Genomic DNA, 14159 nt, shown 5'->3' with positions numbered 1-14159 from the left:
TGTAGATGATTCCAGTCCACTGATCATTGGTACGCAAATTGATGGATCCGCCAGCACCAATAGAACATATCCCATTCTAAATCTAGTATCTGCAATTGATCTCACTGCACAAGTAGGTGGTGTTTCAGCTACAAGCGCTGACTTATTTAATATCAACTGGAATGATAAACTATCGGGTTGGTTTTACGTCTCAGACGCATAGATTCTGCTTCAATGTTGGCAATAGTCAGCCTTATAAAAGTGGATTTCTCATTCATATACTCTTGCAACTTCAGCGGATGCCTTTTGTATAATACCTGCTGGTTCATTCCCTACACCAGCGGCTGGATGTCTCTACCTTGTTTCCGACACTGTTAATAAGATGATATTCGATTTGAATACGCCATACACCAGTTCATTTGGAACAGCGCCAGTTTTACTGAATTCTGGCAATATCTACATAAAGGCATCTAACGCATTAAACGATGGATCTGCAAACTTCGATATGCTCATTTTCATGGAATTATCAAATGCAACGCCCATTGGTTTTTTCGATTGCACCTGAGCAATGCAACAAATGCGACTTCAACCAAAACGGCATATTTTGAATACACAACAGTAAATGATTTTCGCGATGATGACTGGGAATACGAGACGATTACAATAAGTTCTACCGGGAGAGTAGGCATAAGAACTGGTTTCACCTTCTGCAACGCTGCATGTTTTCAGGAACAGTATCGAACACATTCAATGTTGGTGGAAGTATATACTCTCAAACAACATCAACTGCATCAACATTCAGTCAGCTGGGCCCAGTAACAGTTTCCGTTAGTGCCATGTATAGACGAGCTAAAGAAAACATCAAACAACTTGACGAATCCTACTGTGAATACTCCTTCAAGGCAGATGTATTCACGTAACACTACACTGGATCGGAAGAAACCATTACAAGGTTTGGCTTCATTGCTTAAGCCTTGAATCGCCTTGGCTACATGAATCTGTTGACTATTACTCGAAATGAAAACTTGAAGAAAGAAAATGATGATGACATCGAAGGAGCTCAAATGAACATTGACTACAATAAGATCACAGCCATCAACTTCATGATGATCAAAAAATTGAACAAGCGTAATGAATGGGCCAACTTATATAGACTATGAGAGCCAAAACCTCAAAGCCAGTGCCCGAAGGTACAGCCACAATCAACTCAACTGTGATATCCTCTGATTCAGTAATGATAATCGATGGAAGGATTATGCTGCCAGTCCAAGATGAAAAGGATTCCAGCGTGATTGAGATAAATTTTTTTTTGAAGCAAAAAAAGATCAAGGTGCTTCGAGGAGTGAGAGGGCGCTTGACAAATAAATTTCTCTCAGCTAGCAAAGAAAAAACATCAAGCGCATTCGTATTTAAAGACGATTCGCAACTTCGGGAGGATAGTTTCTTGATGTAGAGTGATATTGTGGCAGTAGAAACTTATGTGTCTAATACAACCTTCATCCACTCTTTCCATATTTTTTTGTATTGGTTCATGTTGGCCTTCGTATGTTTCCTGTCATTTTCGATGCATGCGTATCAATATAATTATTACCATGTTTGTCATCTACGACCGATTTAAATTGTGTTCTGATAGTATTAAGAAGATGGTTTCACTTCACAGTTGTGCTATCATCAACAACTTTATTAAAATAAGCTTTTACACGCTCCTTGACCATCTCTTTCTTATCAGCACCAAGATCAGCAGAGCTCATTTTGCGCTCAATTTTTTCCTGTTTGATTTTATTTTTTGTCGGAGATTAGGAGATGTCTCATCTGGAGCAGATGCATCACGTTTACGTTTCAAGAACGCTTTTGCGATTTTACTGGCCTTATCGTCAATGTCTTCTTTAGTAGTCTTACGGTTATGCATAAATACCTTGCTTCTATAATCTTTATTTTTCGTCAAGTATTTTGAATACGATCTTGAAAAGCTTCTTCCATATCCATGTGTTTCTTTCTTTTAGTTTAAATGAAGTTGTTCATATGATTCATGAAATTTTCGTCATTGATCATTTCCTCGTACGAGAAGCTCGGTGGAGCGCTCATGCTCCCGTCCGTATCAGTTTGCTGAGGAACATACTTATATGTTTTTGAAGATGTGGATTTGGTTTCTTTTGGTGAGGGTTTGGTTTCTTTTGGTGAGTCGTGGAGCTTTCATTCGTCACCCTTAACTACTGGAGGAGCCTTCTTCGTGAGCTTACTAGTGATCTGATCATAGTCATAATCTCGTGATTTGCCCATGCCTTGTTGGAACAGAGTTGCCAAAGAATCGCTGCTAGCGCCGTCTAAAGCTTGCTGCTGAATCCTTGCTTTCAACTTCGCGCCTTGGACAAAATCACTTTTGGGCCATTGCATTGTAGTAGCGATCATACGCTTTTTGCTTAGTTTGGTTATCAGTGAAGAACCCGTTCATTTGTGCCTGGATCCTATATTTGGCCAATAAAAATACTAATTGATAGCGGGTTGGCATTTAGTTTTGAACCGCGCCTTGAGAGACAGTGCCCATAGCAGTATCTACAGTGCTACGACTTTCACGTTGAATTATGAGAATAATCGTAAGCGCGTAGTTCGTGTTGTTCGTGCCTGAAAACAATTGTCGACTTGCTTGCACCATCGTCGCTGGGTAGACGACGGCCCAATGTCAACAGCAATAAATCGGTACAGTGATTCCCATAGATGCTGAGACAGTAAGCCAACCTTAGTGACATCATTGAGGCCACCATCAACGCCAGATTTTGACATTTCTTGTACGAATAGATCGTAGCCGAGGTTGACAGAGTTATTCCAAATTGGGACGTTACCCCACCGTTACTTGGATATTTTTTAAAGCTGCATAAGGACTCGTCGTGGCTGGCATCGTTGAAAAGCAACTACGGAATGGATTGATCACATCTGGTAAAGAGCTTGATCCAGGAGTTACATTTGTAATAACAGGTTGCATAATCAATTTCTTCGGATTGGCAATACCATTCGTCACCGTCCATGAAAATGACTGACCGGATTGGACAGTAAACTTGCAAACTTGCTGATTACACGTTCAAAGTAACGAAACGTCTTCTTTTGGATGAGAGCGTTGTCAGCTGATGGATTTGGGCTATACGTTGGAACCAGTAGACGAGAGAATGTCTGCGATGTAGCAATACCACTTCCCAAAGTTGCAGTACCACTAACATCGGCTGTGACTAATAAATTTGTTGATCCTGGAACAGCTAAACCACTTGATTCGCCAGTGTTGGTTATATTTGCGGATGTACCATTCCATAGAATTGGGCAAGTGTTGCCGAAGTTCATATTGCTGTTGATGCTAGCAATATTCGTTGCTGCAACCGTACCTGCTGATCCACCAGTGGTAATTGACGTAGCAGAGCAGTTATATTTGATATACATGAACCCCTTCTTGTTCTTTTGCATTGTACATTTCTTGAAGTAGTCGGATAAGTCAGAGAGCTTAATGCAGGCTAAATATGAGCTACGTAAAATTGAGCACCGGGCAGCAACGGCGCCAGCTGGCGCGACGTATACGTGCGGCTTTGACACAGCTTGGATACTGGCATTAGATCCCATGATATCATATGCAAGTTTACCGCTGCTTTGATCAAGCGCGGTGAATAGCGATCGTTCGTACGCACCTACATTCGAAAATGTGTTAAAAAGACCCCATTCGCCAACGGTGCCGTTAATATAATTGGATGTTGCCATGTTGTCAAGATTTTGGGCGACTCCGGGAATTGGTAGACGATATTCATCTAGCACGAAGTTGCTCCTTGGTCCTCGTTTAATGTAGGAGCTGTAGTCCCATTCGGTTGGCGCCTTGAACGTAGCATTCACATTTTCATGAACATGATTCGTCTGAACGGTCACGCCATCTACAACAACTTGAACGGAATCAATGAATTGCCAGGCATCTGCCTTAGGAACAAGCTGATCAACGGTACAGGCAGCCGTCGAGGTAACAGAATATCCGCCAGCATTGAGAATCTGAAGCTTGATTGGAAGCTAAATGACAGCCTCTTCCCAGTTGACAAACGCAGCTTGAGAAGAGATCGTGGATAGGTTGAATTGAAATGGACCAGCGTACTGACCAGTGCTACTGGTCGAATTTGAATAAGAATAGTCTTTGGGAATAACGCGTGTCTGGAAGACCAAGAGGATCGAAGTAGCGCTTGTCTTTGTTTGAGACTGCCAGCCAATGTGTGTCTCCGATAGTTGGATTGCCCATGTTGATTATTGCATAATCTTTGCTTCTACCAAGATTTCGCTTGAAATCGATTTGATCTACCTTTACCCCAAGCGAAGTAGCGAGTTTCATTAGTTGATCATCTGTTGTTCGAGATAATTTAATAATTTTCTTTTCGCTCATATTATGTTTTTGCTGAAGATCTATATCTTGCCCAATATAAAGCAATCTCGTACTATACAATGTCCACCGCAAGTGATATCTCTGCTTTCGAGCACTTCGTCGAACCAGCTCCAGCTGAAACGCTCTTCCGTGATAAGAAATGGAAATTGATATCCAAGACCCCCGCTTCGGGCACTGTGATGGCTTCTGTATCTTATGGCTCTACTATTTGCAGCATGGAAAAGAAGACGAGTTCTACAAACTATTCAAGCAGCTCGGATAATGACATCTGTAATATAAACTATGCAAGAGTTAGGCTCTCAATATCAATAGGCAGAAACTCGCGATTGATGAGATTGAGTTGATTTTGAGATTTTTGAATTCGCTCTTGTTGAGATTCAATCATCTTTTCAATGCGCGTGGGCTCTCCGACAAAGTCAAAACCCTTAAATCCAGCGATCAAGCGATCAAGCGGCTGTATACTTCATATCTATAATTGTCAATATAGTCTTGTATGGCTAGATTGTATATTCTAGAATATTTAGTCTGTATATACAGATATTGCTGCATGATCGCTACCATAAATAGTTTTTCGAGAACCAATCGGGAGTGTAAGGATGTTGATCATCAATCGGACCATGTCGCTTATAGTATCGCTCTCTTCGCTTTGTATCTTTGTGATCATAGTCACGGTATGCTTTTAAATTTGTGCGATCTTGATATTGCTGATAGGGCTCACCATTAGACTTGATTGCTCCAAACGACACGACTCTGCCATCGCTGAGCAACGCATCGTATTTTTTTGCCCTTGCGCTATGAAACGCGGAACTTATATCGTGTATCGTGACAGAGCGATTACAGCTATGAGCGATAGCACCGATAAGATTAATAGATTGGAAACTTCAAAAGTGAATTGAAGCGCCTGCAGGTCTTGTAAAAATAATACCTCACTTCGAAGACTGGTTCATATTCGCCATCACCAAACTCAAGGTCTTCTCTCGAATGTTCGCATCAGACTTCACCTTATCAGTGTCGAATGTAAATGGCTTCACGTTGATTGGTGCGATTGTTGGAGTGTAAACTTTGTCATCATTATCATCAATAACGACCGGCTCCTCATCAGCTGTATCAACGTATTGAATGTCCACTTTCTAGGTATATTTATCTGAAATATATTTAAGATAATGTAGAAACGATGTTATTATCTTCATGTTGTTCATGTATCGCTTCTATGAGTGACGCTTAGCGCGTATCGGTCTCCATGGTTATCAACACATTGTTATTATCTATATCTCTAAAACAAATTGCCAGGGTTACAAAAAATCTATCTTAAGCATTGAAAATATATGCAATTGGATCCTCAATTCGTTGTTGTTGCTCCTCCTTCACGCATCGTGCATTAGCAAAATTTCGTATCATTTGCTGGTGATTGGCATCACGTCGTTTCTGACGATTACTTCTGGTATCTTTATGATAAGATTGACGCGAGTGATTCATGACTGTTTATATGTACCTGGAGAAAGTAAAACAAAATATCATAGTCTAAGCACTCTGTTCTTCTAGCCACCGCTTGTGCTTCTTCGATCGAACATGAACATGGTGATTTGCAGCAGAATATTTGCCACCACATTCACAATTGGATCGAGCTGCTTGTCGGGCTTTAGTTATTGCATCCCATCGTTGCTTATTTGCCCTATAGTATTCTTTATTGTAGGCCTTGAATTTCTCTTTGTTATCTTTTCGATACTCTTTTTTTCGCAGCTGATCTATCGCAAACGCATTGTTTTTATTTACTGCTGTTTTTCTAAATTTGCCTTGTAAAGTTGTTCATATGCTTGAAGATGCTGTTTGTCTACAACCTCATACTTCTTCACGAGAGTGATCTTGAATTTTGATGCCGTGGCTTTTGAAGTATGGAAAGATTGACATCTGTGTATGCTTGCCTTCGACCCAGCTTCGAAAATTATTTTTGTGTCCTCCATGACAAATTGTTGATAGTAGAGCCAATATAGCATAGGTCATTCTCAATAAGGATGATTCTGTAGACCCGGCCAATCATTTTATTTCTCAAACTGGATTTCCAATTTTATAGTTTCTATATATTGATCGATATATTTTCAGAATTAAAATTAATTAAGTCGGGCGTCGCTACGCGATCGTCGCTTACCTGGCGCGCTTCCTTCATGCTTCTGCTTGACTGAGAACAATTTCAAAATAACCTCAGTGGAGGTTTTTGTTGAGTTCCGAGGTTCCAAAACCGCGTTCCGAACCGGTTCCAAAATGATGCCGTACTTACTAGAGCTGCTGTGGTGCTTCAATTATATAGTGAATTGCAGTTATATGTGTTAATTGTAGGAAACCCTGGTTCCAAAATTTTCGGAACCAAAATTTAATAACTATTAGGACTGTGGTTACATTGACATTTTTCGTTGGTGCTCGGGCTCCGATGTCTTATACTTTTATATATAAACATATAAAATTTATAGAGAGAGGGGGTAAGGGGTAGTATAGAAAGAACATATAGAGAGACAGTCCTGCGTTTTTTTTGTGGAACTTGGGAACTCGGTCGGTGTATGAAATCTACCATGATCATAATAGTTAATGTTACGTCGGTTCGGTGACATGGAACCGGTTCAGGTCATGTTTAGGAACTTTACGCACTACTCAATATTAATAGCTACAATCACTCTGGTAATCTCTCGTTTAAAGTGCCGATCGGGGACAATGTACGAGAATTCACATGAGGATTACGCTAACTCGCGCGTTCTTTCTCTGAGCGTACACTAGTGGACGGACTGCATTGATTATGTTACATCGTCCGCTCAGCCTGTGCATAAAATGGCATCTAGAGTACCCCTAGCCGCCCTTAAAGACAGCGATGATGTACAGTACGGTAATGAATGATTATCTTTCTAGGGCTAGGTGTCTTCTTACTCACATGCTCTAAGTATGGAGGACGGCGTCCCTCAGTAAAAACGTTTCAGCGTGAATAGTCAAAACCTTCCAAATGCCATAAAAAGTATCTACTACAGCTTTGAAGGTAGATATTTTTCTGGTACAGAGGCAATAGTTCCATTTCTGGATCTAGGTGTAGAGGTGCTACGGAGCCACCATCGCTTCAGGTGGAGCTCGAAGAGAGTGCCCACGCAACGCTGGACCGGTGTCGTAAATCCCGCCCTGCAAATACAGTTCGAGCGTACGAGCCAAAACAGCGCGAGGCTCAAGGCATGGTGTGACCGCAAGAAATTTCATGAAACTACACGCTACCAAGTTTCGGCATCGAAGCTACATCTTTTTCTACGTGAAGAAGTGGTAGATTGCGAAGTTCGTGTCAAAAATTGACAGCGAAAGATTGGAGTTGCTACTGTAGAGATGTACGTGAGCGCTATGTCAGATTTGTACAGCGATCAGCAGACTAGAGGTGTGAATTCACTCCCTCATCCACGCAACAGCTGGATTAAAGCACTAGGTTCAACGCTGAAGCGAGAAAAACACGGAAAAAAAGCTAATATGCTAACCGAGGCTTGCGGATCTCTCCTGGATGGGTACTGCACCACAGCCGATCTGGTTGCAATTTCTCGTTATTATATGGGGTGCTGATCTACGGAATCGGATGAGTCATTTCCTGTGCCACGCATGTCTCTTAAGAGGCGAGTCTTTCCCGTAATTTGGAGTTACCTGACCTTTTTAGTGTGATTCTGGAACACGAAGGATTTACAGATTGCCGGGCACTAGTCATGATAATGGAGCAGGGGGAAATAAATCAGTTCGGCCGTCGTGAGTTTGGTTCGTGTATTAGGCACATCAATGTTGAAGTTTGCCCAGTTGGGGCACTCACTCTGTATCTGTTTTATCGCTGGTGTGTGCAAATGGAAGTGCTACCTAACTTTCTGGCCCCTGAAGACTGGTACGACAACAAACTTCTAAAGTCAAACAAGAATCCAACAAAATCAATAAAATACCGATCGCATTACGACGCCACTATAAAGGCGTTCACAGCATTAGGCATGCATACGAAGGCTAAGACACATGCGGCACGGGGTTCAGGAGCAAGGATGGCCGAATTAGCAGGTGCTACAGATTCACAAATTCGTCGGTTAGGAAGGTGAAATGCATCCGCAATGGACGGCTGTTACCTGAGCGCTTTGCCACGAGAAGCGATGCGGTCTCTAGCAGGATTTCCCCCCTGACAAACGGTCGTTTTTCTTAGAGCGAACAGCTCTTCTTCCTCCTGAGCAGCTTCAGCGTGGCGTCTTTCCCTTTGTCGATGACTATATGCGTCATACAAACAACAGTCAGCACCCAACGTAGCAACCGGGGGCTTCTTGGAGTTACTACTGTACGTTCGTATAGTTGTCGTACAGGACGCGGATCTGCTGCGTGACCTTCACCCGACCCATAAACTATGGGCTCACCTTCTCCATTTAGCTGCAGCGAGTTTAACCCATTCGCAGCTGAGCTGAAAACCAAAATGCTCACGGAGAAATCACCGCAAGCGGATCATTTGAATGACGTTATCCCAGATTTAATGCGGCATCTAAGACAGCAGCAAGAACAAACACTGGCACACATTGATAACAAACTTAGCGAAGTCGGTAATCACATTAAGAATACGATTTCACAGCTTACCTCTGGTGCCGCCACCGTACGTTTGACCTTGGACTTGAACACACCAACTACTGCAACCTCGGCTCCAGCTGCGCAGCTACCCACGACGTACAAGCTCACGAGATCTCTCAAAACGGTTCATCTAGTATGGCAGGAGTGGACGACGGGAATTAATGGTGGTCCTGCTGTACGCGAATTGAAGAAGCTACATGGATCCAATTGGCGTAATAATCCAGCCGAAAAACGATTCTACTTCAGGCGCAAAAGAATTATTATTCGAGTTAATCGGACCGCACAGGAATAGAAAGTTTATGAAGATGAAGCAGTCTGGCTCAGCGCAAACAGTCACAACATACCCTCAACGCACTGAGTGAGAGCTTCAATTGGAGACTGTAAACTACATAAGACTAAATACATCGCAGTCACAAGTGAGTGTTTCGTATTAGATATTTCTTCACTAGGTTTTTACGCATGCATTACCTTTCCACTAGCGAGTCATCTGCCCATTCATCTTTGTTTCCCTCGTTTTAATCTTGCCGTAGGCTTACCGTGTCGTTCCCTCCGGAGTTTCTTCCTCATGTAGCTTCTTCATACGCTCTAGCGCTTATTCTTATCCTTGTACAGGTATCACCACACTCGGACAATAGCTTAGCATATCAAAACACTGCACTCCACCTAGCATTCACGCGTCATTCTGCGCATGTCCCATACACGCACCACCATGTTCAGCACAACGCTCACTCAAACCCAGAATCCTCCTTTCAATACCATCTACGGGTCAGCACCTCCCTCACACGACAGCACAGCGTACACTATCCAAGCATCGCCTCCCTCATACGGCAAAACAGTCCGGGCGTCGCCTCTCTTGTGATGCGGGCCGCAGCTTGCGACCCTATCTTGCTTCATGGCCTCGGGGCAAAAGGCTCTTGCTGCTGGCTGCCTTTGTTATTCTATTCTTCGATATTGGTGCTGCACCACTCTTTTCTTTTATGCATTGTGATTGATGGAGCGTTCGCTGGGATAACGGCTGTTATTGTAAGTGACGACTTCCGATAATTCGGATATCAGAGGGACGTGGTGAGGGACAGGACGGGGACGAGGCGGCGACAGCCTCCGTCCACTTCCGATAATGGTCCTTGAGTGTCTTCAGAGCTTCGATTCTTGCGTGAAGTGGCGTATTAATACTGTACTACATGGTACATCATCGCTGTATCTAAGGGCGGCTAGGGGTACTCTAGATGCCATTTTATGGACAGGTTGAGCGGACGATGTAACATAATCAATGCAGTCCGTCCACTAGCGTACGCCCGGAGAAAGAACGCGCGAGTTCGCGCAATTCTAATGTGAATTCTCGTACATTGTCCCCGATCGGCACTTTAAACGAGGGATTACCAGAGTGATTGTAGCTATTAATATTGAGAAGTGCGTAAAGTTCCTAAACATGACCTGAACCGGTTCCATGTCACCGAACCGACGTAACATTAACTATTATGATCATGGTAGATTTCATACACCGACCGAGTTCCCAAGTTCCACAAAAAAAACGCAGGACTGTCTCTCTATATGTTCTTTCTATACTACCCCTTACCCCCTCTCTCTATAAATTTTATATGTTTATATATAAAAGTATAAGAACTCGGAGCCCGAGCACCAACGGAAGATGTCAATGTAACCACAGCCCTTCTAGTTATTAAAATTTGGTTCCGAAAATTTTGGAAACAGGGTTCTCACAATTAACACATATAATTGCAATTCACTATAGAATTGAAGCACCACAGCAGCTCTAGCAAGTACTTGTCTAATCCGAAAAAGAATTACCAGTTCTTTAAATCGGCGATAACTTTGGTCGTACAGCTTCAACGGAAGCGTGTTTGAGCTAGTTTGAAAGCTCTATCTACTTACGCAGCATCAGCACGATTTTTTAATGATCAAATTTCCCGCCAAATTTGACCATTTGAACTATCACTTTATGGAGGGTAGAGTTTTTTTTTCGCTTCGACGTCAAAAATAATCCAAAAGGAAAACAACTCAACACACCTCAGAATTAAACTTTAAAATATACTAGAAAAAAGCAAATAAAGCTTAATCTAGTGGTATATCACTAAAAGCAATTCAATCCATTTTTGTGTCAATTCCTCTCGATCCGCGTGCATACAAATCCTCATATGAGCTCATTTTAACCAATCGAACCCATCTCAGAGTGGACATTGACCAATCAAACATGCGAGGCTTTTTAAAGAAAAACCTCATTGTTAATTCTTTTCTGGACCAAAGAAGTACGGCATCATTTTGGAACCGGTTCGGAACGCGGTTTTGGAACCTCGGAACTGCACACCTACTCCGATTCAAGTTTGACTTCCATCGCAAACTGCTGTATCTTGCACACGTTCTCATAGCTTGGCGCCATCATCCTCTTGCGTTTTGAGTCCAGATACTTTTGATATTTGAAATCGGTGAATCTGTCAGGCGGAAGCACGAAGTACAGCCGCGGTGCTGCAGGATTTCCCAGAAGCTCCAACACATCGTGGAGACCTTTTTGCTTGCAGGGGTGTTTGTGTGCACCTGTCACCTGGAGCAAAATATCCGGCTTGATAATCGCATCGACCGACTGGTAATTCTTCACCGCTGGCTGTAGGTAACTCGTATTAGTAGCAGCTTCAATTTCACTGTCATCATTGAAAACGACAACTTTCTCGAATCTCTGAAAAGAAATGACAGGTGCGGCGCCACCGTCGACCAACGCCACAGCATTGGATTCTTCCATCGCAACGGCATCATCTTCATTCATGCCATCATCACCATCCTCGTCATCGCCGTCCCATTCATCTCCCATAGGGTCATCAATCGTACGCCTCGTTGTTTTCGACCAAACGTCGAACTTTAAACGTTCCACCTCGCGGCAGTACCGAATGCACATGCCCTTCGAACAAGTGGCCACGAAGCACAGCAAGAGCACCAAATCCATCCGAGGCAGCAATGAACTCTAGCAGCTTCCGCTTATCCTTCTTGAGCAGACGATTGTACATTTCTTGCTGAACATATTGCGATGCAAAAACGAAGTACTCGCTGTCAAAAGCTTTGCTGACGCGATAGTGCAGCAATCGATGCGACACTTGAGCCTCGTTCGCATCAAGTTGACTACAGGCGTTCACCAACCAGTCGAGATTAACAATGTTCATTGCTTTTTCAAGCAATACCTGCTGATCACCAACTTGTGAAAATCGCAAGACATAGCGAGCAATACCACCCCATCGACGAAAGCACTTCTGCACGACGTCCACAGGTGTATCCGAGTACATCAGCTTACGACATTGTAGAATCTCCTTCAAAGACCACACTGGCATGTAGCAGGACTGGCAATTGGTCTTGTTGAACTCGTACCAGATGGAGCGGCGCGGCGACGTCAAAAGAATCGTCTTCGCTGGGTAATACGCAGGCTTGACGGCATCCACGATGTAGTATGTAGTCGGCTGGTCGAGAATGTGCACAAAATCTTCCTGAGATCCTTGAGCCACCACATTGTGAGCAAATAAAAAGCGCTTCTTGAGGCCACCACTCTCATATACCACCGTTTCATTAGTACGGACAAGATGAAGCACGATCACATAGCCGAAAAACGTCTTGCCGATTCCCGGGTTGCCGAGGATCACGAGATGCGGTGTGTTCGTCTTTTCATCGTGGATCCTCTCGAGACAAAGTTCCCATAGCGCAGGGTAGCAATGACGAATGTAGGTACGAGAGCCGAGTGTCGAATCACCAAGAAGATACGTGTCTCGGGGTAACTCGACCAATGCGTCAGCCTTCACGTCGGTACTGTCGTTCAGAAATGCTTTCCTAAATGCGACCAGTGCTGGCGGATTCAACGACATACTTTGCGTGATTGGGATATGAACGTCGCCCACAACAAGTTGACGATCTCGAGGCAGCTCAGCTTCCGACAATTGTGGCAGTTCCACCAGCACGTGAATCTCCTTGCGACCAGGCTGAAAGTTCTTCCCAAAGCAATCTTCGTCGAGAATCCACGACGAAAGCATCTCTTCATACTCGGTGCTGATGCCACCTCGCAAGAAGCCTTTCACCGTGTGGTCGTGGTTCATCCACGTGGCTTCCCCCTTCTTCCGCGCCAAGTAGAGCGTCAACCTCGCTGGGTAAACCTCAACGCGGTTGCTCGAGACTCTGTATGTACTTGCGATCTTCTCCTGCAGCGCGCTCACTTTCGCATTGCTCGCTATCTTCACGGGAAACACAGTCCCTTCGCCGTATACCGCGCACTCCAACTCGACCTCTGCCATCTTCGTGCGGAAAGTTCTCGACTTAGCAGCAGCACTCATTCACGCAACACACCGCTCATTTTAACCAATCAGATCACTTCAAAATATTTTTTTTATTTCTGACAAATTTATTCCTCAATATATAGGAACTAAATAATAGTGAGTTCATCTTGAGCGGTTAAATTAAATATATAGAAAACAATGTGTAAGTACATCTTCCCAGAAAACCACCTCAAGACGAGCCAACAGTGCGACCCAAAAGGCGATTGGTGCCGACACCACGCAAAGTTTCAGCCCAGCAGTTGCTGAACCTGTAGTTGCTGAACCAGTGATTGCTGAACATGCAGTTGCTGAACCAACGATGACCAAGTCTATTGAAGAAATTTATAGTGAGCATTGTGTTCAGCACATGAAATCTGTCGATAAATACGATCAGCCCAAGTTGGGGGATTCACGAGTTTTATCACCAAGTGATTGGATCAAGTCGAAGATGCACGAAGTTGGTGATTCCGCTGATTACAAGCATAGCGATGATGTCACGCCTGACTTTGGCAACAACGTATACTGTGACGGGGTTACACAGCACCTTGCGCTAGAGGAAGTTTTCTTCCGAGAGTATACAAACTCTCAGTAAACGGCAGTTCACAGGTCTCCTCTTTATTCAAAAGAGAGCGAAGTGACCTAATTAAGGTAGAATGTAAACTGAGTATATTTATAGGTAGATAAAGCTTGGGTTTAATACAAACTATAAGCCACCTATAGAAATGCAATGTCGCTAACCAATGGTTGACTTTGAACGACCTTGGTACTTTGTACAAATATCCCGAAGTATGACGTGTCACACTTCATGTAACCAGGGTACACTTAGGGATACGTACCCCGCTACACCCCCCCCCACACACACACTTAGGTTCGGTTACCGA

The 14159-nt window shown here is 43.5% G+C and overlaps 3 protein-coding genes across 3 annotated transcripts; all 3 read right to left on the bottom strand.

The window, feature by feature from the left end:
- Nucleotides 1–7654: 7654 nt before the first annotated feature.
- On the bottom strand, nt 7655–9557 carry PITG_13707 (uncharacterized protein; the record flags this gene model as incomplete). Its single annotated transcript, XM_002899363.1, has 6 exons — nt 7655–7721; nt 8036–8088; nt 8701–8760; nt 8987–9054; nt 9322–9362; nt 9514–9557. The coding sequence occupies 6 exons, from the start codon at nt 9555–9557 to the stop codon at nt 7655–7657; spliced, it is 333 nt and encodes a 110-aa protein (XP_002899409.1).
- Nucleotides 9558–11300: 1743 nt separating this feature from the next.
- PITG_23005 (uncharacterized protein) lies at nt 11301–11930 on the bottom strand (the record flags this gene model as incomplete). The annotated part of the gene is made up of 1 exon (XM_002899362.1): nt 11301–11930. The coding sequence occupies one exon, from the start codon at nt 11928–11930 to the stop codon at nt 11301–11303; it is 630 nt and encodes a 209-aa protein (XP_002899408.1).
- On the bottom strand, nt 11806–13257 carry PITG_23004 (crinkler (CRN) family protein, putative; the record flags this gene model as incomplete). The annotated part of the gene is made up of 1 exon (XM_002899361.1): nt 11806–13257. The coding sequence occupies one exon, from the start codon at nt 13255–13257 to the stop codon at nt 11806–11808; it is 1452 nt and encodes a 483-aa protein (XP_002899407.1).
- Between the last annotated feature and the right edge of the window lie 902 nt (nt 13258–14159).

Source organism: Phytophthora infestans, genomic scaffold, assembly GCF_000142945.1.
Source record: "Phytophthora infestans T30-4 supercont1.30 genomic scaffold, whole genome shotgun sequence".
NCBI classification, from domain to species: Eukaryota; Oomycota; class Peronosporomycetes; order Peronosporales; family Peronosporaceae; genus Phytophthora; species Phytophthora infestans.
Note: the sequence above shows the minus strand (reverse complement) of the source record. Positions and strands in the feature narration are given on the sequence as shown.